This window comes from Diabrotica virgifera, chromosome 3, assembly GCF_917563875.1.
Source record: "Diabrotica virgifera virgifera chromosome 3, PGI_DIABVI_V3a".
NCBI classification, from domain to species: Eukaryota; Metazoa; Arthropoda; class Insecta; order Coleoptera; family Chrysomelidae; genus Diabrotica; species Diabrotica virgifera.
This window is the reverse complement of record NC_065445.1, coordinates 34,888,018-34,912,927: the sequence shown is the minus strand read 5'-3', so window position 1 is coordinate 34,912,927 and position 24,910 is coordinate 34,888,018. Positions and strand designations below refer to the sequence as shown.

The following is a 24,910-nucleotide window of genomic DNA, read 5'->3' as shown; positions in this document are numbered from 1 at the left end:
AATGTTGGTGACATGGTCCACATAAGATATTTTTAGTATTCTCCTGTAGATCCACATCTCGAAGGCTTCAATCCGCTTTTCAGTTGCTTGCGTCAGTGTCCACGCTTCAACTCCATACAGTAGCACCTCACTATCCACATCTTTGTTCCCAAACTGAGATCACTGCAGCACAGCAAGGATCTCAGCTTGATAAATGTAGACCGTGCCATTTCAATTCTGGATCTAATTAATAATATGTGGGGTAGACAATATAAATACCTGGATAAAGAACAGAAAAGAAGTGTGGAATTAACACATAAGCAGGATGCCTTAATCAAGGATGGTGGCCCGATTTTCATTGAAAAGTCCCGGATTTCAGGTACTTTTTTTTCAGCCTTGTCCCGAATTCGACCGGATTGTAGTTGGTCACACATGATAAGTGTTAGTTCTTTAACTTAGTAGTGCTTCCTACCTGTATCTAAATGACGCCGATCGATTCTTCCTGTTAGTTGAATTAGTATAGTCTTAAAGTAATAGAGTATTATTTTTATATAGATAGATAGAATTAATTTGCTTTCCTTTAGTATTAGTCTAAGTATTATCTATGAAATAAAAAAGAATGTTTCAGGTGAAAGTAGGATTGCACCAAGGCTCGGTGCTTAGTCCTTATTTATTCTCATTAGTTTTGGACCAGATAAAAGCGAAACTACAGGGTAGTACTCCATGGTGCCTAATGTATGCTGATGATGTAGTGTTAATAGGAAATAGTGAAAGAGACTTAGAACAAAAACTGGAACAGTGGAGACAAGCTCTGGAGGAAAAAGGTTTAAAAGTTAGTAGGACAAAAACAGAGTATTTGGAATGTTCATTTAAAGATGGAGTTACTACAAATAAAATGGTATATTTGGATGGTGAAATGATTGTGAAAAGCAATAGTTTTAAGTACCTAGGATCGGTATTACAGAGTAATGGAAAAATAGATGGAGATGCATGCAGTAGAATTAGGGCTGGATGGATGAAGTGGAAAGAAGCGAGTGGTGTGTTGTGTGACAGAAAAATTCCAATGAAGCTGAAGGGAAAATTCTATAAAACAGCCATAAGACCGGCTACGATGCACGGAACTGAATGTTGGGCAGTGAAAAAGAAAGAGGAACAACGAATGCATGTGGCGGAAATGAGAATGCTTAGATGGATGAGTGGAGTGACAAAGAAGGATAAAATTAGAAATGAGTATATTAGGGGAAGTCTAGGTGTGGCACCAATTGATGCCAAAATGAGAGAGCATAGGTTAAGATGGTTTGGTCATGTTCAACGTCGAGAAGTTAATCACCCAATATGAAGAATAGCTGAAGTGCAGATTCCTGGAAGGAGTAGGAGAGGAAGACCAAAGAAGACCTGGGGGAGACGATAAGGCAGGACATGTTGGTAAAGGGGATTAACATTGATATGACCCAAGATAGAATTGTATGGAGAAATGCAATTAGGGAAGCTGACCCAGCATAGGGATAAGACAAAGAGAATGATGGAAAAAGAATGTTTCAGAAGAAAATATTGAATTGATATAATGCAGTAAAACTATATAGATTTTTTTATTGTGTTTTATATTTAATAAATATTGATTTTTACAGAGACACTATTTATTTACATAAAGTTGTTCATAGGATCTTCATCCCTCTTTCTCTTTTTATAATATTCCTCCATTTCTTCCTCTGTGGGTTTTTTAGCGTCAAACATACTGTTGTACGGCCTTTTTCTATCGTCCAACATTATTTCCTCGTCTATTTCTGGGGCCTTTTCTTTTTCCTGTTTTTTCTTTAATTTTTCTTTTGCTTTCTTCTCCTTTTTCTTTGCCTTCTTTTCCTTTTTCTTTAATCTTCTCTGTTTCTTCTTCAGTTTCTCGCCTTCTGATGAATTACTGGAACTACTATCTTCGCTTTCACCGTCTGATATCCCAGCTTCCTTTGTACTGCCTGTTTCACCAACGTCTTGATCTTTTGGAATATCTTGGGTTACAGGAGCGTTAACCGCTTTTCCTGCCTCGCCTAGGCAATAGGAATTCTAAAAAATAAGAAGACATTTAAAAAATTAGAAGAAAGCAAAACATGGTAAACTTAAAAACTATGCCTTATTCCAAAAGTTGATCCAGGAGATGTAAATAATAAAAATGTATTGTTTTGATAAAGATGTTTAGAACATAACTGGTATTGAACAACACTTCTCTTTCTTCCGTCGGTTTCTAATCTCGGAGTGCTGAAAATGGCAGAAAATATACCAGAAACACAAAAACTTTGTTAAATAAATGTACTAGGAGCCAAATAGTATGATACAATTGATCCAAAAGATGGCATAACCCAGACATCCAAAGTGACAGTTATCCTCCAACACCAAATTGTTGTATACAGTACACATAATGTTCAGAAAAAAGTCACACCATTTTGAGCGTCGGCTTCGGGGAGAAGGGGGAGAAATCGGCAAATTCGTAGTTTCTTACTAGACCAGGGCGCATTTGTAAAAATATTAGTACATTTGGACGTTGAGAGGTGACTCAAATTTTTTTGCAGAAATTGCTTGAAAATAAATCAAATAATAATATTTGAGTTATCCTCCCTCTCAAAAAGGTCCGGAACATTGTTTAAATAATCAAAATGTCAAAAAATTAAGGAAAAATTCGATTTTTTTCTTGGTTTTTTGATTATAACTTTAAAAGTATTCATTTACGAGAAAAGTTGTACTGACATAAAAGTTGCGTAATTAAATTTCCTACAATATAGAATTGGTTAAAAATTTAAAAAATAGTCACCCTTGTTGCAAAATAGCAATAATTTCGTAAAAACCATACAAAAACAAGTATTCGCATTTTACGTTTTTCAACCATTTATTCTACACTTAGGACCTTCATGTTTCACCCTGAAAAACTTTATGATACAGTAAAACAATACTGTAAATTTCATTAAGATCGGTTCAATAGATTTTGCAAAATTAATTTTGCAATCCAGCTTTCGTAAAAAAAATTCATTTTTTCAAAATGTTACAGGACTGAAAATAAAGCAGATAGCAAGTTGAAAATTTTTTTGCGTATAGAAGTGTACTGTACCTTTCATTTGCAATTTTGCAAAATTAAAATCGATTAACTACCACGGTGTCAGGAATTTTTTTAAATAAACATTAATTATTGGTGCTACGCGCAGGACAGCGGATAGTTTGCTCTGATTGGGCATTCCAATGACCTTTGATAACGATTGATACATTTTAATTTTTATTACATTTCGATATAAATAAATAAATTTGTTTATTGCAAAATAAAAACACATACTCTATCCTTTGAAATAACACTTTTATTAGCAAAAACTTTCTTTGTTCATATATTTGAACTTAAATAATAAAAGTTTATTATTTTTAAACATATGCAATTGTTTAAACAATATTTCATAAACAATAATAAAATTAGTTTGATTTTTGTGGAATTAAAATATTAAAATACAACAAAATATAGAGTAAGAAAATAATATATTAGATAAAGATTGGAAGAAATTTTGGTGGAAATCAACTTGTGTGAATCGAACACCGCTGTCCTGCGCGTAGCACCAAAAATTATTGTTTATTTCAAAAATTTTCTGACGCCGGGGTAATTAATCGATTTTAATTTTGAAAATTGCAAATGAAAGGTACAGTACACCTCTATAAGCAAAAAAAATTTCAACTTGCTATCTGCTTTATTTTCAGTCCTGTAACATTTTGAAAAAATGAATTTTTTTTGCGAAAGCTGAATTGCAAAATCTATTAAACCGATCTTAATGAAATTTACAGTATTGTTTTACTCTATCATAACGTTTTTCTGGGTGAAATATGAAGGTCCTAAGTGTAGCATTAATGGTTGAAAAACGTAAAATGCGAATACTTGTTTTTGTATGGTTTTTTCGCAATTATTGCTATTTTGCAACTAGGGTGACTATTTTTTAAATTTTTAACCAATTCTATATTGTAGGAAATTTAATTACGCAACTTTTATGTCAGTACAACTTTTCTCGGAAATGAATACTTTTAAAGTTATAATCAAAAAACGAAGAAAAAAATCGAATTTTTCCTTCAATTTTTGACATTTTGATTATTTAAACAATGTTCCGGACCTTTTTGAGAGGGAGGATAACTCAAATATTATTATTTGATTTATTTTCAAGCAATTTCTACACAAAAATTTGAGTCACCTCTCAACGTCCATCTCAAAACAGATGCGCCCTGGGCTATACGTTTTTCGTCAATATTTCTAAAACTATGCGGTTTAGCGTGAACAACCCTCTATACAAAAATATCTACATTAAATTTGAAATAAAAAAGGTGCTATATATGAATAATCCTTCTAAAATGAACGGTTCCAAAGTTACGGAGGTAGTATAGTATAATTGGTCCAAAAAAGGCCTAACCCAGACATCCAAAGTAAAAGTTTTCCTCGAACACCAAATTTCTATATGGTTCACATATTGTTCAGTAAAAAGTTACACCATTTTGAGCCTCCGGTTTGGGGGGGGGGGGGGGAGATGGGGAAGAAATCGGTAAATTAGTAGTTTTTTACGTGTTTCGACAATATTTCTAAAACTATGCTTTAGCGTAAACAACGTTCTATACAAAAATGTTCTACATAAAATTTAAAACAAAAAAGATCCTATACATAATCGTTATAAAATCAACGGTTCCAGAGTTACGGAGGGTGAAAAGAGGAGGTTTTAGATACTTTTTATATTTTTTGGGCAATTGATGATGATTTTGGGTGGTGAGGTTGACGTTTCTTCAAGGGCTTATCACTAACATACCATCGGCCACTGAAATAGCAAATTTTATTTACAAAACACAATCCTGTTAAAGAAAATTTCTTTCATCGGTAATAATATTATAAATTGCCCAAAAAATATAAAAATTATCGAAAACCACTTTTCACCCTCCGTAACTCTGGAACCGTTGATTTTATAACAATTATGTATGGACCTTTTTTGTTTTAAATTATATGTAGAACATTTTTGTATAGAACATTGTTTACGCTAAAGCATAGTTTTAGAAATATTGACGAAAAACGTAAAAAAAACTACTAATTTACCGACTTCTCCCCCATCTCCCACCCCCAAACCGGACGCTCAAAAAGGTGTAACTTTTTACTGAACAATATGCGGACCATATAGAACAATTTGGTGTTGGAGGAAAACTTTTACTTTGGATGTTTGGGTTAGACCTTTTTTTGGACCAATTATACTATAATACCTCCGTAACTTTGGAACCGTTCATTTTAGAAGGATTATACATAGGACATTTTTTATTTCAAATTTGATGTAGAACATTTTTGTATAGAACGTTGTTCATGCTAAACCGCATAGTTTTAGAAATATTGACTAAACCCCTAAAAAACTACGAATTTACTGATTTCTCCCCCCTCTCCCCCAAACCCGACGCTCAAAATGATGTGACTTTTTTCTGAACATTATGTGTGGACCATATAGAACAATTTGGTGTTGGAGGATAACTTTCACTTTGGATGTCTGGGTTTGGGTCTAGTGATACCATACTAAAAATACTGGAAAACTAGAAGATGTAAAAGTTATGTTTTATACAAAATCGCAATAAGATGAACATACAGAACTACAGACTCACCAGTCTGTTGTTTCACATAATATATAAATTGCCAAATAACATAATATGAATAAAATAAAAATGTATACCATTTTTATTCAGTTGCAATGCGAAGGGTACATTCCATGTCAAATCACTCAGGCAAAAAATTTTGGAACTCCGATTTGTCTGAAAATTGGTATATAGCTTCTGCGGGACGTAAAAATAAGATATTTAAGGTCAAAAAATCTTCTTCTTTTTTCTCAAAATGTTATTTTATGCGATTTTGCAGTGATGTGGTGTTTATTTAAACAAATTTGCATTTTCTGTCGTAAAGTATCAATGAAAAACATCATATTTTAATAGAAAGGATTCAAAAATGTCATTATATGGCAAGTTATAACAAGTTATTTTGAATCAAAACAAGTTTTTGATCAAATTTTATAGTGTAAAAAACGTTAAAATACCGTTTTTTACATTTTCCTCCATTCCCAAAATACATCATCATCGATTTGGCTGAAAATTTGCCCACAGATAGCCAAAAGATAGGACTTTAAGTGGTTAGAAGGATTTAAATTATATTACAATACCAAAAAAGTTACATGCAGTAATATCAGACTCAAAAGTAGGATTAGTCCAGTCGGGATAGCATTTGACCTTGAATGCCGAGCTGCCCAAAATTTTATTTTTCCGATCTTAAGGAGAGTCAATAGTAGCCTAAATTTAAAATCACGAATGAATTCCTCCGTTACGTTAGCCGCCATCTTGATTTTAAAGCAGAATCTGTTTTGCTCAATATCTCCGCCATTTTTAACTTTTCGACAAAAATGGTAGGAACTGAAATTGTTCCAAATAAATCGTATTTACAATTATTACAATTTAATTTTAACAATTTTTGTCGTGAGGTCGATAATTTCGAGTTAATTGTACTTACAGTAGACGCTTATATTTTTGAACCCGTGTTGAGCTGCCCCCCCCCCCACTTGCAAAAATCAAAAAACAAATAGCCTTGATTTATGAGCTATTTATGAGCTATTTATGAGCTTTCATATTCCGCACACTAAAACTTTTGAGCTCGTTCCACTGAGCAGAAATTTAATACTTTAGTGGGGGGGGGGGGGGGCTGAGTTACTTAAAAATAGGAATATTGAAACGGTTTTTGCGGCAGAATTACGAGCTATTTATGAGCTCTTGAAATTATATAGTTTCGATTTTTGAGCTTATCCCCTTCATCCCCAAACAACCCTTTAATTGATTTAATTTAAGAGAAAAATGCTGAGAAAACTTAAAATATATCGTATTGCGGATATAATTCCTATAGCTTATATACTATAAGAATAAACTACTAAATCACGTGCATTTTGATTATTGAGCTACAACCCCTTCGCAAGAAAACCACCCTATCTTCCCGGCTTAAGAGAAAGTTGTACTTAAAATGCATTAAAATATTTATTTGGCGACTACATATTATTTAATAATTTATAAGCTTCCAAATTACGCGCATTTAGATCAGTAAATTGCAATTTATTTTGTATAGTGCAGTCACTGAAGGTAAAAATCAACGATTACCTTCAATTTCGGTGAACCTTCATCGATTTTCACGAAAATTGGTCAGTGGTTAGAGGATACGTCAAGAAACAAAGGTGACATGGTACCACCTTGCGCCTTTACCCTGAGGGTGGATACCGCCCCTTTTCGGGGGTGAAATTTATTTTGCTTAGAATTTGTCCCTCTCTTGATTTGTGGGGTTATTTTTAATAAAGTAATTTTCACCCCCGAGAAGGGGTGACATATACCCCCGGCTAAGTTGTTATTTGTAATTTTCTTTCTTGGCGTATCCTCTATGCGCTCACCAATTTTCGTGAAAATGAATGGAGATTTACCGAAATCGAAGGTCATAGTTGATTTTTACCTTCAGTGACTGCACTATAGAAAGAAAATGGCAATTCAATAATTGAAATGCGTATATTTTGCGAGCTCATATATTATTAAACGATATCTAGTCGCCATATAATTAATTTAAATTATTTTAAATACAGCCGGGAATATGGGATGGTTTTCTTGCGAAGGGGTTGTAGCTCAATAATCGAAAGGCGCGTGATTGAAGAGTTTATTCTTAATACAAGCTATATGAATTAAACTACGAAAAACCGTTTCAAAACATGCATTTTTTTCACGAATAATTAAAATTTTTGATCTTTAATAGCTTAAAATAGTATCGACTTATTTTAATAACTTTATATAATAAATTTTGCTTATAATTTGTTTATAGATTTGTGCAGTTATTTTTTATAAAATAATTTTCCCCCCGAGAAGGGGCGGTATCCACCCTCAGGGTAAGGACGCAAGGTGGTACCATGTCACCTTTGTTTCATGAGGTATCCTTTAACCACTGACCAATTTTCGTGAAAATCGATGAAGGTTTCTCCGAAATTGAAGGTAATCGTTGAGTTTTACCTTTAGTGACTGCACTATACAAAATAAATTGCAATTTACTGATCTAAATGCGCGTAATTTGGAAGCTTATAAATTATTAAATAATATGTAGTCGCCAAATAATTAATTTAATGCATTTAAGTACAACTTTCTCTTAAGCCAGGAAGATAGGGTGGTTTTCTTGCGAAGGGGTTGTAGCTCAATAATCGAAATGCACGTGATTTAATAGTTTATTCTTAGAGTATATAAGCTATAGGAATTATATCCGCAATACGATATATTTTAAGTTTTCTCAGCATTTTTCTCTTAAGTTAAATCAATTAAGGGGTTGTTTGTGGGTGAAGGGGATGAGCTCAAAAATCGAAACTATATAATTTCAAGAGCTCATAAATAGCTCGTAATTCTGCCGCAAAAACCGATTCAATATTCCTATTTTTAAGTAGTGGGGGGGGGCTGACTCAGCCCCCCCACTAAAGTATTAAATTCCTGCTCAGTGGAACGAGCTCAAAATTTTTAGTTTGCGGAATATGAAAGCTCATAAATAGCTCATAAATCAGGGCTATTTGTTTTTTAATTTTTGCAAGTGGGGGGGGGGGCAGCTCAACACGGGTTATTTTTGACTGTAATATTGCATGTAACTTTTTTGGTAATGTAATATAATTCAAATCCTTATCACCACTTAAAGTACCATGTTTTGTCTATCTGTGGGCAAATTTTCAGCCAAATCGGTTATGATGTATTTTGGGAATGGAGAAAAATGTAAAAAACGGTATTTTAACGTTTTCTACACTATAAAATTTGATCAAAAGCTTGTTTTGAATCAAAGTAACTTGTTATAATGCCATATAATGACATTTTTGAGTCCCTTTTATTAAAATATTATGTTTTCCATCGATACTTTACGATAGAAAATGCAAATTTGTATAAACACCAAATCACTGTAAAATCGCATAAAATAACATTTTGAGAAAAAAAGAAGAAGATTTTTTGACCTTAAATATCTTATTTTTACGTCCCGCAGAGGCTATATATCAATTTTCAGACAAATCGGAAGTCCAAAATTTTTTTTGCTCCAAAATTGAGTGATTTGAAATGGAATGACCCGAAGGCAAAACTGTCTTATTTTTCACTTAGTACAGAGAGCGCCAACCAGCACTCTAAATCGACGATTTTCGACTCTATTTGGAGTCATCATCAGAGAAGCGTAGGTTTGCTGCTCTCTGCCCCAAGTGACGAAACTCCGAGAGTTTATCTCCGCATTGCAACTGACGTTATGGAGTAGGTGCCTAGCGACATCTGCTAAATGAAAGTCAAAGTTTTCAACCTAATAAAAATATTTAAAAATATCCAAAATATTCCTAAAAGATATTTAATTGAAAACTAATTGGACCATTTTCCTGGTAACACCTCCATGGCTTCTAAAAATTGCAAACCAGATGGATGCTGAAGCGAAGAAGACAAGAGGGAATTCAAAAAACTTACAATTCACGACCCCGTCTGTTCAGCTGGTAAATTCTAAAGGAAAATGGTCCTATAATATGAATAAAACGAGTCGTTTGACAGGAAAAGTTGAACTTTATCTATTGGTTGAGTAAGCTGGACATAGAAAAGGCTTTGACACAGTAGGAAATGCAACATCCGAATATACAGTCCGTCTAATTTACTTACCGTTGCACGTCATTATCTACGTTAGAGATCTAAGTTGACATTGTTGCCCAATTACAAAAAATTCTTGAATTCATTTTAAATCAAATACACCACAAAATGTTTGCGAAAGTGGATTATACAGCAAAACAAATTAATATTCAATGTAAATAAATAAAAACTTTAGAAATAGAAAACAAGAATTAAGTTATAATCTTAAGTTAAAGTAAATAATAAAAACAGTAACTATAATGAATAAAATACTTATAGTAAAAAATATAAACAAATATGAAGTGTCATCACCGCAACTGTCAATTAAATGTTACCAATTTATGCCAAAATATCACCTTCGTTCGATTATAGTTACAGTGTATTCCGAACAAATGTGCTTCATAAAAACGCTTTATAATCCATTTATACAAATTAAATGAAACATATTATTGTGTATTTCATTAAGTTAACATTAATAGAAATCTTTAAATATTATTTCTACGCGTATATAATAAAATATGTCTAGTGGCTGTAATGCCAGTGTACTCGGCAAAGTGATTCTAAAAAAGAACACACCTACCGCCTAAATATTTCGTGTTGGTATCATGTGACGTCACGGGCTATGACGCGGATGACGTGCAACGGTAAGTAAATTAGATGGAGTATATATGGCTTTTATATAAACTTACGTGAGAAATCGGCCCACTTAACAATTTGCTCATTTTTGATTACTCGTATTTCCTAAACCTGTTGGCCGATTTAAGTGACTTTTTAATATGTTATAGCCTGATTCTTTAACAATATCGCTGTAATAATATTGTTGCTAAATAGGTAAACTTTTATTGTATACCGGGTCTACAAATCTAACTGTATTTTTTTCTCAAAATTACGCGCAACACCCTGTGGACTATTCTAGCATTTATAAAATACTGAAATTAAAACCCAACTATAGCGTCAGGTTTTCTTAACATTCTGTTTTTTGATTCATTCCCTTATGTTGGATAATAAAAAAGTTAGGTACTTTAACAAATAGCCTTGTTTTTAAATAAATATGCCAAACTTTAAGGGGTAATTATGCATAAAAAATAATGACCTTTTGTTTTATAAACATATGTCCGCGAACACTTCGTTTTATAGATACGGGGTGTTGAATTTTTTCCTACAAACTGACGATTTATTTATTGCTTTAAAACCGGTTGAGATATGCAAATGAATTTTGGTGGGTATTAAGACGTAGTTATTGCACATTTTTTGACATACAATTAATATTTTTATATTGACCATTGGCGTGCATACGGGTAATATGATAGGTCATATTACCCGCATGCGCGCCAATGGTGAATATTAAATTCTTAGTTTTGTGTCAAATAATCGGCAATAACTATGTCTTAAAACCTACTAAATTTCATTTGCATATCTCAACTGGTTTTAGAGCAATAAATAAATCGTTAGTTTGTAAGAAAAAATTCAACATCCCGTATCTCGGAAACGAAACATTTGCAAACATACGTTTATAAAGCAAACTGTCACTATTTTTTCTGTATTGATGAAGAACATGTCTAGTTGTTAGAAGAAGAACAAGTACCTAACTTTTTTAATATCTAACATAAACGAATGAATCAAAAAATAGAATGTTAAGAAAACCTGAGGCTATAGTTGGGTTTTAATTTCAGTATTTTATTAATTCTAGAATATTCCACAGTGTGATGCGAACTTTGAGAAAAAAATACAGTTCGATTCGAACACCCGGTATACAATAAAAATCTACCTGTTTAGCAATAATATTATTACAGTAATATTGTCAAAGAATCAGGCTATAACATATTAAAAAAATCACTTAAATCGGCCAACAGGTTTAGGAAATACGAGACATCAAAAATGACCAAATTTTTAAGTGGGCCTATTTCTATGCACGTAAGTTTACTATCACAAAGCTTTTCATACCATCTAAATCTGGATGATGCCAATGCGAATGTTGACGAAAATTGGGACCATTGGGAATGCCATGATTTATCAATACCCATAACAATCAGGCTACTACGATATCACATCTTTCCTATACTATTGTACGGAGTTGAGTCATGGACTCTCACAGATGCCACCTGCAAAAAAATTGACTTTCGAAATGTGGCTTTATTGTCAAATCCTGAAGATACTGATCAGTACGTTTTAGTAAGAATACACAAAGAATAAGAGCTGTTAACCACAACAAAAACCGTCAAAATCGAATACTTTGGTCACATCATGAGTAATAGCGAGATATATGGATCGCTGCAACTAATTTTACAGAGAAAAGTAGGAGGAAAAGAATTTCCTTCCACAGGCAAAGGATTTCCTGGCTGAAAAATCTATGTATAGTCCGTCCGCTATAACTTTTCCCATGCGGTACGATTCATTTTCAATCAAATTAAGTCAAAACAGAAAGTGAAACGTACGCCGATGTGTGTAGTATATAGTATACAGTATACAAAATGTATATACACATCGACGTTCGTTTCAATTTATGTTTTGACTTCATTTGATTGAAAATTAATCGTACCGCATGGGAAAAGTTATAGCGGACGGACTATATGTGGTTCAATACAACAACCACAAATCTTTTCAGGGTACAGATTGTCATGATGGTCGCCAATATAGTGACATTTTACATTGGAAAAACATTATGTAAAAGGACATTTTCGTTGATACAAAAATTATTGTGTCATATCATAATTTATTTTACCTTTATGAAAGAGTGACAACATTTGTATCCCCATTGTCCTCCTCTCCAATACGATCCCCACACTGATGTGTGGTTGTTTATGTACACATCTTCTTCATATTTGGATCTAATAACTTCTTTTTCCGCTCCAGTAATAACCCTACCAGATCTAAAAAAACAATCTTTCTTATAAATTTGGAAGTAAATGTTTTATATACAGGGTGTTTGGTAAAGAATGGGCCATAGCTTAACCTTAGATTTCTGGGATTAAAATAGGTTGATTTAAGCTAACTTACCTTAGTACGAAAGTTGATAATAACCGAAATACAGGATGTCAAAGTTAAACTTTTATTTATTCTTGAATATTTCCTTACAGACATGGGATAATTACACAAAATCTTGGTAAGTAGGGATTTTTTTGGGACAAGAAATCTAAATTCGCCACCAAAAATGATGTATACCCAGAGGGCGCCACATACGCCTTTCAGCACTCATTTAATAGGTTCAATTTTTTTAAGTTATACTTCTATAGGCACGCGGGTGAATTTTTACATTTCATGGAGCATGCGCACACCGACAGTATGGTATTAGTCGCTACATCTTTTAAGTTATGTAGCGCAAATAAGGTGTGCGTGAAAAGAATATATTATTAGTGTTTTTAGTAAATATATTTATTATAATTTTTATGTCTGTGGATTTGTCTTCCTCCTAATAAGTATTATTGAAAATGTTTATTTTCAATTAATGTATCTGTCACCGTGATTGTAATTATGTCCGAGAAATGATCGACTGAATACAAAAGCGGTGGTAGCTGATTGGTAGAGCATTCGTTTAGGGATCGAGAGGTCCCCTGTTCGAATCCTGACAAAGTCATATCCTTTTTTTTATTTTTGGTATTCTTTTTGTTCTTTCTAAAATTAGTTTAATATTTAAATACAATACAAAAAAACGGTTTAAAGTAGATAGGTATATTGATTTCGTTGAAATCATAATATGAAGTTAGATTATATTAAAATAGAAGTATAACTTCTTACGTGCATACAAAGTACACACACATTCTTTTTTTTATTACCCACTCTACATACTTTTTGAATCAAAACTTTTATTCTCCAAATATTTTTACTTAAAAAAGGTATGCTACATTCATCTCGCTAAACTCGACCGTTTTCGAGGCAACATGATTTTTTGATTAATTAAATATTATTAAGTTACACCTGAAAAATAACTTAAAACCATAAAAATTTACAAAAATGTATTGTAAATTTCCTCAAATGGAATTTGCGATGTAATGACATAAATATAAGAACTGGCACATTTAATATGGTTTCAAGTTTATTTTTCGGGTCTATTTAACTACAATGATAAATATTATGCAATGATGTTGTATCGCAGATTTAAAATGCATTTATCTCGAAAACAGTTAGGTTTAGCGAGATGAATGTAGTATACCTTTTTTAAGTAAAAATATTAAGAGAATAAAAATTTTGATTCAAAAAGTATGTGGAGTGGGGAATAAAAAAAATTGAACGTATTAAATGAGCGCTGAAAGACGTATGTAGCGCCCTCTGGGTAATATATCATTTTTGGTGACGAATTTAGATTTCTCATCCCAAAAAACCCCCGCTTACCAAATTTCGTGTTATTATCCCATGTCTGTCAGGAAACATTTAAGAATAAATAAAATTAAAGTTTATCTTTGACACCCGGTATTTCGGTTATTATCAACTTTGGTACTAAGGTAAGTTAGCTTATATCGACCTATTTTAAGCTCAGGAATTTGAGGTTAAGCTATGACCCATTCTTTACCAAACACCCTGTATATTTTGTTTGCACTCCTTCAACACTCAATTGGAATGAAAAATGTTCTTACATACAATATGAGGCAAGTGTTTGGAACACTGAATTTTGCGTATATGCATTGTTGTCAGATTTCTATTTTCTGATAATATAGGGAATTTTAGTTTTTCAAATGGATTAGCCTGTAATACCATTTTTAAAATAGCTTAGTAGTTTTCAATATTTTTTATGTAACGAATCATGATATAATTACATTAATATATAAAATAACTTTGTAACTACACTTACCTCGAATATTCCACATAAACTTCTGATTGAGCCAACAACAAGCTTTTTGGTGGTGCTTCTAAATGTTCCTGTCCTCCATACTTATCGAGCACACTGCCTTGAATTGTTGATTTGACCTGTTCCTTCTTTTTCTCGTATTCTTTTTTGAGCAGTTCTAGTTTTGTTGGTTCGGCTAAAAGATGAACATCCACACCCTTTTCATACGCTTCCCAAGCAAATAACTGAGCCTTCGCATGATTGGTGGTATCGCCTGTAAAACGAACGAAATTCTCTCCACTGTACCTATAATGTAATATTATTTATAAATCATGTTTTTTGACAACATGCATTATTTTTTATAATATAATGTCAGTGTTTAGTAGTATCAATACTTACGTAGCATCTTTTTCAGGATTAGGGTTTTCCCTCATAGATCTTGTCTTGGGATCATAATAAGCAGAACCTAAATCAAGATTCCTCAAGTATTTTGCAGTGTCTTCTCTTATCCTCAAATTTCTTACAGTAATTCTCTGTTTGCTGTCTACTTTAGTACCAGGCATATCAACTTCATCTACATATTTGTCCTCATCTTTTTCTTCATCGTCAGAAGATTCGTTTGCATTTAACTTATCAGCCTTCAGTTGTCTTTTAGCTTCCTCAACTTTCTGGAACTCTTCTATTACTGCTTTGTGCTCAGATGGGTCATATCTGTAAAACAATATATTTAAATATTAATACAATTATAAATATAGAAAAAAATAAAACTTTTATTTTGTCTTAATATACTTTAAGACTTAAAATGCACTGATCTAGTTAATCAGCCAGTTTACGTTATTTCCTAATGATAGGGGAGAATAAGCAGGGATTTTACACATTACTCGAGCACATCAGAAAATCACATGGGGAGAAATCTTGTACCCTGTAAATACCCTACCATATATATGGACTCTTAATACAGAGGCGCGCATTGGGGAGTCCGTAAAAAAAATCTATCCTTAGAAAAACTCGAAAAACGTTAGATTAAGACAAAGTAAGTTAGGTACACGAAGAACAGTGTATATGTATTTAAAAAATCTGACAAAATTTGAGCTGGGCAGAAGAAAATTTCACAGAAGTCACAAATTTTCACAAAAAAAAACAAATAGGTATTTTGCGAAATGATCAGATCAAAAAATTGAAAAATATGTGTTAAATATTTCTCAAAAATCTATTGAATGATACCAAACACGACCTCCTATGGAGAGGATATCTTTAAAATTTAAATAGGAACCCCGCAATATTATCGCAAATCTATCGAATGACACCGAATACGACCCCCTCGGAGGTGGGTTCTTTAAAATCTTAACGAGGATCGGTACGTATTTTCGGCTGCAATGCTATTCAAATAGGGATTCATTTTTTTCGAATCCTGAGAAAACTAATACGTATTTTTGAAAAATTTAAACGCAGAATGAAAATTACGTTATTAGCGAGGGCCGAAAGTCCCTGAGAACTTCTATAATGTTTATTTTAATAAGTTACAGGGGTAAAAAAACTAAGAGAAAATTTAGTGTGATTTTTAATTTCAAATATCTCATTCAAAATAAAATTTTATTTATTCTAAGGGACTTTCGGCCCTCGGTAATAATTTAGTCTTTCATTCTGCGTTTAAATTTTTCAAAAATATTTATTGGTTTTTTCAGGATTTGAAAAAAATGAACACAATGCCGTGGTAATATTTTCCAAATCTGTCTTTGTCTTACAACGCACTCAACCGAATATAATATTGTCAGCATATATTGTCAGTCAGACACTGACAATCAGTGACAATTTTAAATATTTGACATTGCATCGGGAATATTTTGAGAAATTGATTAAATATTATTGATATATAGTGTATTTGATAAATAATTGATTTAAGACGTGAACTTAATAAAAAGTTATTTATTGTGTATTATTTGTGGAAGATCCAAGCAGAGAATACATCAGATATATCCTGTGATCCAAGTATTTTGTTGCTAGAGATGTTCAAAATTGTAAGCGTTCCAAAATAACAACATATTAAAAAATCACTTTAACACTTTTCCTCTTTTCTCGATTGATTATTAGTTTTTGTTGTACAAATAAATTATTACAATCACTGAAAACATAGTTAGTGAAAAAATTATCACATTTATTAACTGAATTAATAATTTGCAATTATAAAAATAACAGTTATCCAAGAACATTCAAAAGCCATCTCTTTAAATTAATTATGACATTTTCAAGTAGAATGACATTCTAGTAATGTTTACATATCCACACCAGTGTGAATTTTACTACACGTAATTTGCCGTGTAAAGACAGAAAAAGTAGGGATACACGTAAAATATTTGCGAATTATGTACCCATAGCCTTAAACACGACCCCACCACCCACCCCCTAGAGGTGGAGTGTGGGTGGTGGTAACTTTAAAATCTTAAATCGAAACCCCAATTTTTTATTGCAGATTTGGATTTCTTACGTAAAAATAATTAACTTTTATTTGAGACATTTATTAGAATTATGGATAGATGGCGCTATAATCGGAAAAAACGATTTTTGGAAATGGAAAATTAAATTAAAAAATGGAAAATCACCAGGGTTGGCAAAAACCAAGGTTTTTTCCAAAAAAAACAGGTAGTTTGGTTTAAACCAGGTTTATCTGATAAAAACTATAATAATATGTAAGTCTAACTAAATACTTTAAAAATTAATAAATCATTTTATAAAATAGTAGTAATAAACAATGAAAAACATGATTAAGATAACTTTTATTTTTATTTACATACACAAAAAATTAATATAACAAAAAAAAATCATCAAACTTAATAAAACTCATAATAACTAAGTTCAAAAGTAAAAAAAAAATAGAATTTATTTATCTTAATTTTCTTTATTTGCGGCAGCTGTATTAAAAACTAAATAAAAACACCAGTTTGGAGGTTCAATAAAAAACCAGGTTTTTTTCTTAAAAATCAGTTGGTTTAAACCAAGGTTTTAAGCATGTTGGTTTAAACCTGGCAACCCTTAAAATCACCACTAAAATGGAAAACTTAACTTCTTTAACATTCAGTTATAGAGATAAGAGAGAGAGAGGGAGTTAGAAAAGGAAGAATGAGGCACGGAGGGAAAGAGAATCTAGAAACTCATTAATATTTCGCACTTCCACTCAAAGAGTGTCATAACTCAAAAAATTTTAAAATTGGTTTTATTGCACCAACAGTTTAATAAAACTATAAACTCCAATCTCACAAATTGTCACGTATATGGGTCAAATATTTATCATTAGACGACACTAGTGTCACTATACGATTTTCCAAAATCAACGACGCACCAAACACAAACAGTGTCACATATCAACTTGTGCAAAGCATTTGTCTATCTAAGATTTGTATAAAGCGTCGTTTGTCGAGTTAAGACAGCATATGTGATTACTTTATTCAAAACAATCTGAGTATGTGCTCTAGAAAAGTGATACATTTATCACTTATCTATCTTTCTTTTTGCAGTATTTTGTGTTTAATGTTGTAACTAGTATTTAAAGTTACATCAATAAAAAGTATACCTAAGTCTGTTAAACAGATAATAATGATATTATAGTCTGTACTGCAAGTGTCACTTTTGATAAATAATATTTCGTAAATTTTTCGTTATTTTATCTGTCACAACTCAAAAAAAATTGTTTTTTTTAATATTTTTAATATTACACTTAATACACTATTTTATAGAGCTTCAAAAACGATTGTAACTGACTAAAATAGTTATTATTCTAATTTTAATGCTTTTTGAATTAAACCCGAAAATGCTGTAGGACAAACTTTAAACATCATTTTCTCGAAACTTTGCTTTTTTGACTTATGACACTCTGAGCGGAGGTGCGATTTGATGGTTGTGAAAGCCACATTGTGTTGGGCTTTGAGCTAAATAATTAAGATAGATAAAAAAAGCAGTTAAATTATTGAAGTGAATAGTGTAATAGAAATTATAAGAATTAACTATTTCAACGCATTTAAAGTAATACTTAACTATTTTACAATCATTTTACATACTATAAATATCTTACAATCGTAATAAATCAATCAATCTCATAGAACACCAGGATCCGATAAGTTAATTATCCTAAATTCTCTTACATAGTAGATACTGATAATAGATACTTAATTAGCTCCCTAATTACTATAAGTATTTTTTCCATAAATGTAGAAATATATTACAGGGCTGGGATTAAACATAAGGAATAAGAGAGTAAGAATTCAGGGTGGTCAAGATTGGATGCAATGGAATTATTTACGGGAGTCCTATGTTCGGCAGTGGACTCAAAACAGCTAATGATGAGTAACAAACAAATTTCAAAATATACCTACCCACTCCATCGATCTCTTTTTCCATCAAAGCTCAACGCTAAGTTTTTCTGGGCAAATTCATCTGGTGCAATATTTGCCCCGGAAAATTTGGCTCCAACTTTGCGAGGTCTTTCCATACAATCTTTCTTTTTATGAGTCATAGCTCCACAATTTTCACATGCACCTTTACGATATTTAGTAACTATTTTTGACTGCAACAAAAAATTAAAAATTAGTTGTACAATCAAAATTGTTAGATTAAAAACCAAAATATCAGAGATAATTACAAAAAATCAAATGGTGGATGTTAAATGATGAGACAGAAAGTCTACTCAGGGCAAGGATAGTAGAAACAATGTGTTGGAACATGAAAGGATACCCTAATACAATTTGGGGGAAGGTGGCCAGAGAACCAGCCAAATTACAGAGAACCCTCTATAGCAAATTATGCAAAAATACAAAGATTGCGCTAGGCAGGACACCTTATAAGAATGGATAACAACAGAACACCTAGTAAAATACTTAGCAGCACTATGGTGGGACATCGACCAGCAGGAAGACCAAGGAAGAGGTAGATAGACAAAGTGAGAACTAATGCTAAAGAGATATTGAGGGTGGACAACTGAAGAAGAGCAGCTAGAGAGAGATACTTGGAGGCGGATGCTGGGGGAGACCAGGACCCAACTTGGGCTGTAGCACCATAGGAGAAAGAGAGGAAGATGGCGAGTATCATTAGAGATATCTACTGCTATTGTAATACGATTAAAAATGCCAGAAAAGAAGTTTGAGAATAAAGAGACTTGGTGGCGGTCAAACGAAGTACAAGAGAAAATCAAAGAAGAGAGAAAATTAAGTATATAAACGGTGGCAAGAAAATAGGTTGGACACAGATCTTCAAAATTATATGGTCACCAAAAAGGAAGAGAAAGTAGCAGTAGCAAAAGCTAAAGCAGAATCTTATACTTCTAAATCTACATGATCAACTTGATACCAGAGAAGGCGAAACAAAAATATACAAAATAGCCAAACATAGAGCAAAGAAAGCAAAAGATTTTAACCCTTTCAGTCATGAGTTTTTGTTGGCAATTAAAACTTGGAAGTTGAACTATATGATTTTTTTAGAGAAATTTCCCCTATAAACATTAGTATGCCTAGTACAACGTCCAGAGACGATGTTAGTTGAGATGATTACAGTGATTCAACGTAAAAATGGAAATTAGCTATCCTTCGGGCTTAAAAGTTGAATTTCATTTAAACGAACATGATGACTAAAAGGGTTAACAAGTTCAGTCCTAGTGTTATAATTTGTTTTTCATCACTGTAGTGTGGCATCAGAGTGACGCCTCACTGTCATCAGAGTGATCCAGACTGTTTAGTAAGACATCATATTGATGCCACCCGGGGCTGAACGTGTTAATCATATTAGATGTATCAGAGATAATAATAACAAAATACTAATTCGTGAAAAGGATATCAAAAATTAATTAATAATTAATTTTCTGAGATATACTGCTACTAAGATGCATGTATACTATGACTATTCTGTATTAGAGCGCATACTGAACTTAACTCCTCTTGAGGTACGCAGAAAACAAAGAGACTTAATAATTTTATTTAAAATTATCAACGGGCTGTGTAACTACCCCGAGCTTCTCTCCAAAATATCTCTATTTGTCCCCAGTCGTTCGACTAGGCAGGTGCAAACCTTTTATGTCTCTTTTCATAGGTTCAATTATTCTTACAACACATTTATTCCTAGAGCTCTTCGATTAGCTAACTCATTAAATAACCTCGAAATTTTTAATATATCAGTTTCCCGCTTCAAAAACCATATAGGTCTGGATCCCGCGTATGAAAAAAAAGTTGATTAATAGCAAGCTGAAAATTTGTTAATAGCTTAAGGGTGTCTAGTCGGTTAAATTTTGATGTATGGGAACACTGGAACAGGGGCAGTTTTAATTGTGGAACAGGTTAAAAATTTGGAACAGTCAGACCACGAAAACGGCACATTTATTTTGTCCGACAGAACAGACTTAAACTCTCCGAACAGAGATTAAACTCCCATGCAAAAATCAGACTGCTATTTATCACCTGTCATAATTCCTGTCATTTGAAATATTCCACATGTTCCACTCATTAAAATGCCCATTTGGTGATAAATAACAGTCTGATTTTTGCATGAGAGTTTAATCTCTGTTCGGAGAGTTTAAGTCTGTTCTGTCGGACAAAATACATGTGCCGTTTTCGTGGGCTGACCGTTCCAAATTTTTAACCTGTTCCACAATTAAAACTTCCCCTGTTCCAGTGTTCCCATATATCAAAGTTTGTCTGACTAGACACCCTTAAGCTATTAACAAATTTTCAGCTTGCTATTAATCAACTTTTTTTTCACACGCGGGATCCAGACCTAATATTTCTTCCCTAACTTTTTAACTTTTTAATATTTTCGGTCGGAGCTTTTGTATTGTGGTTGGTGTTACATGACATATATGTATTAGATAACTCAGAACCGTTATACCTTGGAACATTTCTGAACTGATTTAGGTGATATATTTTGTTTGTAATTGTACTGACCTATATGTTATCTTATTCTTTTTTTTCTTTTTCTTTTTTGTAACTGTACTACTCATATAATTATTTTCTTTCAAACCACTTTGCTATGTTATGATAATTTATGTTATATAATTGGTTAACATTAATGTTAAGTATATAATTGTATAATTATGTTATATAATTTAGAACACTGTAACATTTATATCTGAATAGGGCTTGCCCGTGAATAAATAAATAAATAAATAAATAAATAAATCAAAAAGAGATGGAAAAAGTACTCTGAAAGTTTATTAAATAAAGAATTTGATATAAAGCCAGTTGAGTTAACTGACACAATTGAATGCTATGCTGGAACAACGTTGTAACCGCCAATACTTTCATATGTGGGTTTTTCATGGAACAACTTTCTAAATGTGCAAAATAATGTACTGCTGACTGTGGGGAATAATATGAGACTTAACTTGCCTGTTTTGGTAGTTTGAAAATTAGTCAATCTTCAACTTTCAGTGTAACAACGTTGTATGTGTTAAAGTGGGTCATCTTTCGTGTCAAATTTTTTGCATGTGTTTTGTAAAGCAACGTTTTCAATTGTGTAATTTGTCATTTCAAGCTAAAATGGATGTTAGTATAACCAATTCAATAATTACCTAAATTAATAGAGGTAAAAAACGTTTCTTTTTCACGTGTACTTCATTTTTTATTTCTAAAACAACGTTTTAACCACCTTACTTCCACATTACGTTTTAACCGACAGGGATTTAACACGTTGTTTTGTATAACCTAAGGTTATTTTTGTTGATATTAATGTTATGCATCCTATAGTCTATCATATTACGCTCATAAATATTTTTTTGTTCAAAATAATCAATTATAAAGTGTCTTTTTCAATTTGTCAACAAAATGTGATTTGGCGTTTACAACGTTGTTTCAGCATAGCATTCAATTGTTGATCTGCAGGTTCCTGGAAGGAGTAGGAGAGGAAGAACAAAGAAGATCTAGCAGGAGATGTTTAGGGATGACATGTTATTGTATGATCAAGATATTGGATAAGACGATAATAGGATAAGAGGATTGGTATTGTATGATCAAGATATCTTGTGGAAAAATGTAATTAGGGAAGCCTATCCTACCTACACAGAGATAAAGGCAAACAGAATTTTAATGAAAATTGTTACGTTAAAAAGATATCACATTTTTCAATTCTTTAGACATAAAATGAAACTTACAGTGTCAACACCCCGCTTGTACCATTCGTCGATGTTTGAGTACTCCTTCTGTTTCTCTTCTTGGGGCCTTTGATGTTTAAGGGTAGGTCCAGATGTGCCATAATACCAAGGTGCATTAGAAATGTACTGTGGAATGTGGGGGTTGATATCTTTTCCTTCTTCATCGACTGCAGCCGGAGCTGTACCAGCTTTTCTGGCTTCTTCAAGCTCCTTGGCTTTACGCCAATCTTCTCTTGATTTCTTCTTTGGTTCATCATCAACCTCACTTTTTGATTTAAGGATACTCGAAATTGGAAGGTTTTGGTGATTGGTAGCCATTATGAAAAATAACAAATAACTACGATGTTATTTTATTTTATTACAATATTTACAATTTTCATTTCCATTTACATCTGTTTTGACATTTGAGTGTGGCTTTTGACTTCACTTTGACTTTGACTTCTTTATTCTCTATTTGACAACTGACAGATAGTGCATAGAATATCATTTTCTAAGTTTATGAACCGACCAGGCAAGATTGGCAACAGGGCATAGAGGTCCCAAGAGTTGATTTTAGTCTTTTATTTGAAATGATAATGGATAATTTGATAAAATCTTCTCAACTTAAGAATTTAAAAAAGACAAAATCTATGTCAGCTTCCATTTTAAGTAATTTAGATTGTAGATTGATTGAGTGAGTTATTTGGATAAAGTCGACTTTACATTACATGATTTATCATGTAATTTGTCATATGATTTGGTCATGAAGTGAAATTTACATTTACATGTTACTGTACTTACATTGTGTGATTTGTCATATGATTTTCTCAAAAGGATTGTGTTTTATCATAAGCATTTGCATGCGGCTCGTCATGGGAAAAGTCATATATGATAAATCACGTGATAAATCATTAAGGGCCGGTTGTTCGAACGCTAATCAACAATGCGATCACTATCATTTAATTACTGTCAAAACTGTCAATGTCAACTTTGGTTGGGTTGCTAAAAACAGAATACAATTCTGAGACAATAGAGCTTTTCATCGATTGTCATTTGTTTCGAGCTTCTGTCATGTGTCACATAATATTAATATATCAAAGTCATACGTCTTTGGTTTGTATCATGGTGGATACCAATAACGTATGACGTAGATATATTAATATAGTACGCTGATGAAATGTTCATTTGGTAGGTAATCGGGCAAGATCCTCGTGTGCATTCGGTGACTTTCGGCTCGATAGGGATGCGTATGAACCTAACGTACCAGCCCGTAACCTTAGGTAATACGTATCGCGATACGGGAGTTCAACCATTAATGCGCAAGCGTATATGTCAAAAAGATGCGTTACGTTTACGTATTTGTGTGCACAAAAACTCCCGATTAGGGAGTATTTTAGTCTATTTGAGTAAATAGATTTAAAATTTTATTGATTTTAAGTTGTCTATTAATAAAGCAAAACAAACAAATCTTGTATTAATTTAAGAAATACAGTGATCACCACAATTAATTAGGGATGGGAAAAACCTACCGGTTTTAACCTAAAACCGGTTTTTTTACTTTGCAATAACCGGTTTTACCGGTTGTTTTTTTGTCCCGGTTATAACCGGTTTTTTCTTTTTAAAGTAAAAACCGGTTATTAGGTTTTTACGGTGATTAGGATTAGGTTAGGTATTATTTTGGATCCCAATCATAATTATTATTCTCAAGTAATTATTTCAAACAAAACCATAATTCTAATTTTATTTTATAAATACAGAAGCAAACTGAAAGTGCAAACTCACATCAGCCAGAAACAATTAAGTTTTATTATAATAAAAATATTATTATATAAGACTAATAAGTCTCGAAACCGGTAGAGGTGCTTGCTGCACTCTCTGATTGGACTAGAATATGATGCGGCTGTATTTTCGTTTTACAACGAAATTGAAAATGGTTATTTATTTTTGATTTTATTATAATATTTCGTAAAAGGTATTTGTAATCATAATATTTACATAAGAAATGATCTGGTTGAAGTAGACCCAAACATCATCTATGTTTCACATTTGAGCCTTGACATTGAAAGTGGGTGAATGACTTTTTCAGATTACCAAAAATAATGTTCTGACTATGAATATCGAATTACCGATTATGAATACGAATCTCCAAGCATTTTCCTACGTTTTCAAAACGATACACCCATACAAGAAGTATTAAATGAGTTAAAATGTACCTATTATACAAATATAAAAACGTGTTACAAGAAATACATGATATATTTTTTTGATGATATTAAAAATAAAAGATAAATTGTATTATCCAATTTATTTTTAAGTAAAATATTTATGTTGATATTAGTTTTTTTAAATCCCATTTGAAAGAGTCTGGGAAATTTTTTATTAAGTTGAAATGGTTGGGT

General features: G+C 32.3%; 1 protein-coding gene across 1 annotated transcript; it reads right to left on the bottom strand.

Annotated features, from left to right (window-relative positions):
* Positions 1-1,549: 1,549 nt before the first annotated feature.
* On the bottom strand, positions 1,550-22,971 carry LOC114344972 (pre-mRNA-splicing factor Slu7). Its single transcript, XM_028295793.2, has 6 exons — positions 22,533-22,971; positions 18,775-18,965; positions 14,807-15,118; positions 14,432-14,713; positions 12,368-12,515; positions 1,550-2,037 (listed from the first exon to the last, which is right to left on the bottom strand). The coding sequence occupies exons 1-6, from the start codon at positions 22,848-22,850 to the stop codon at positions 1,621-1,623; spliced, it is 1,668 nt and encodes a 555-aa protein (XP_028151594.2). The 5' UTR covers positions 22,851-22,971; the 3' UTR covers positions 1,550-1,620.
* Between the last annotated feature and the right edge of the window lie 1,939 nt (positions 22,972-24,910).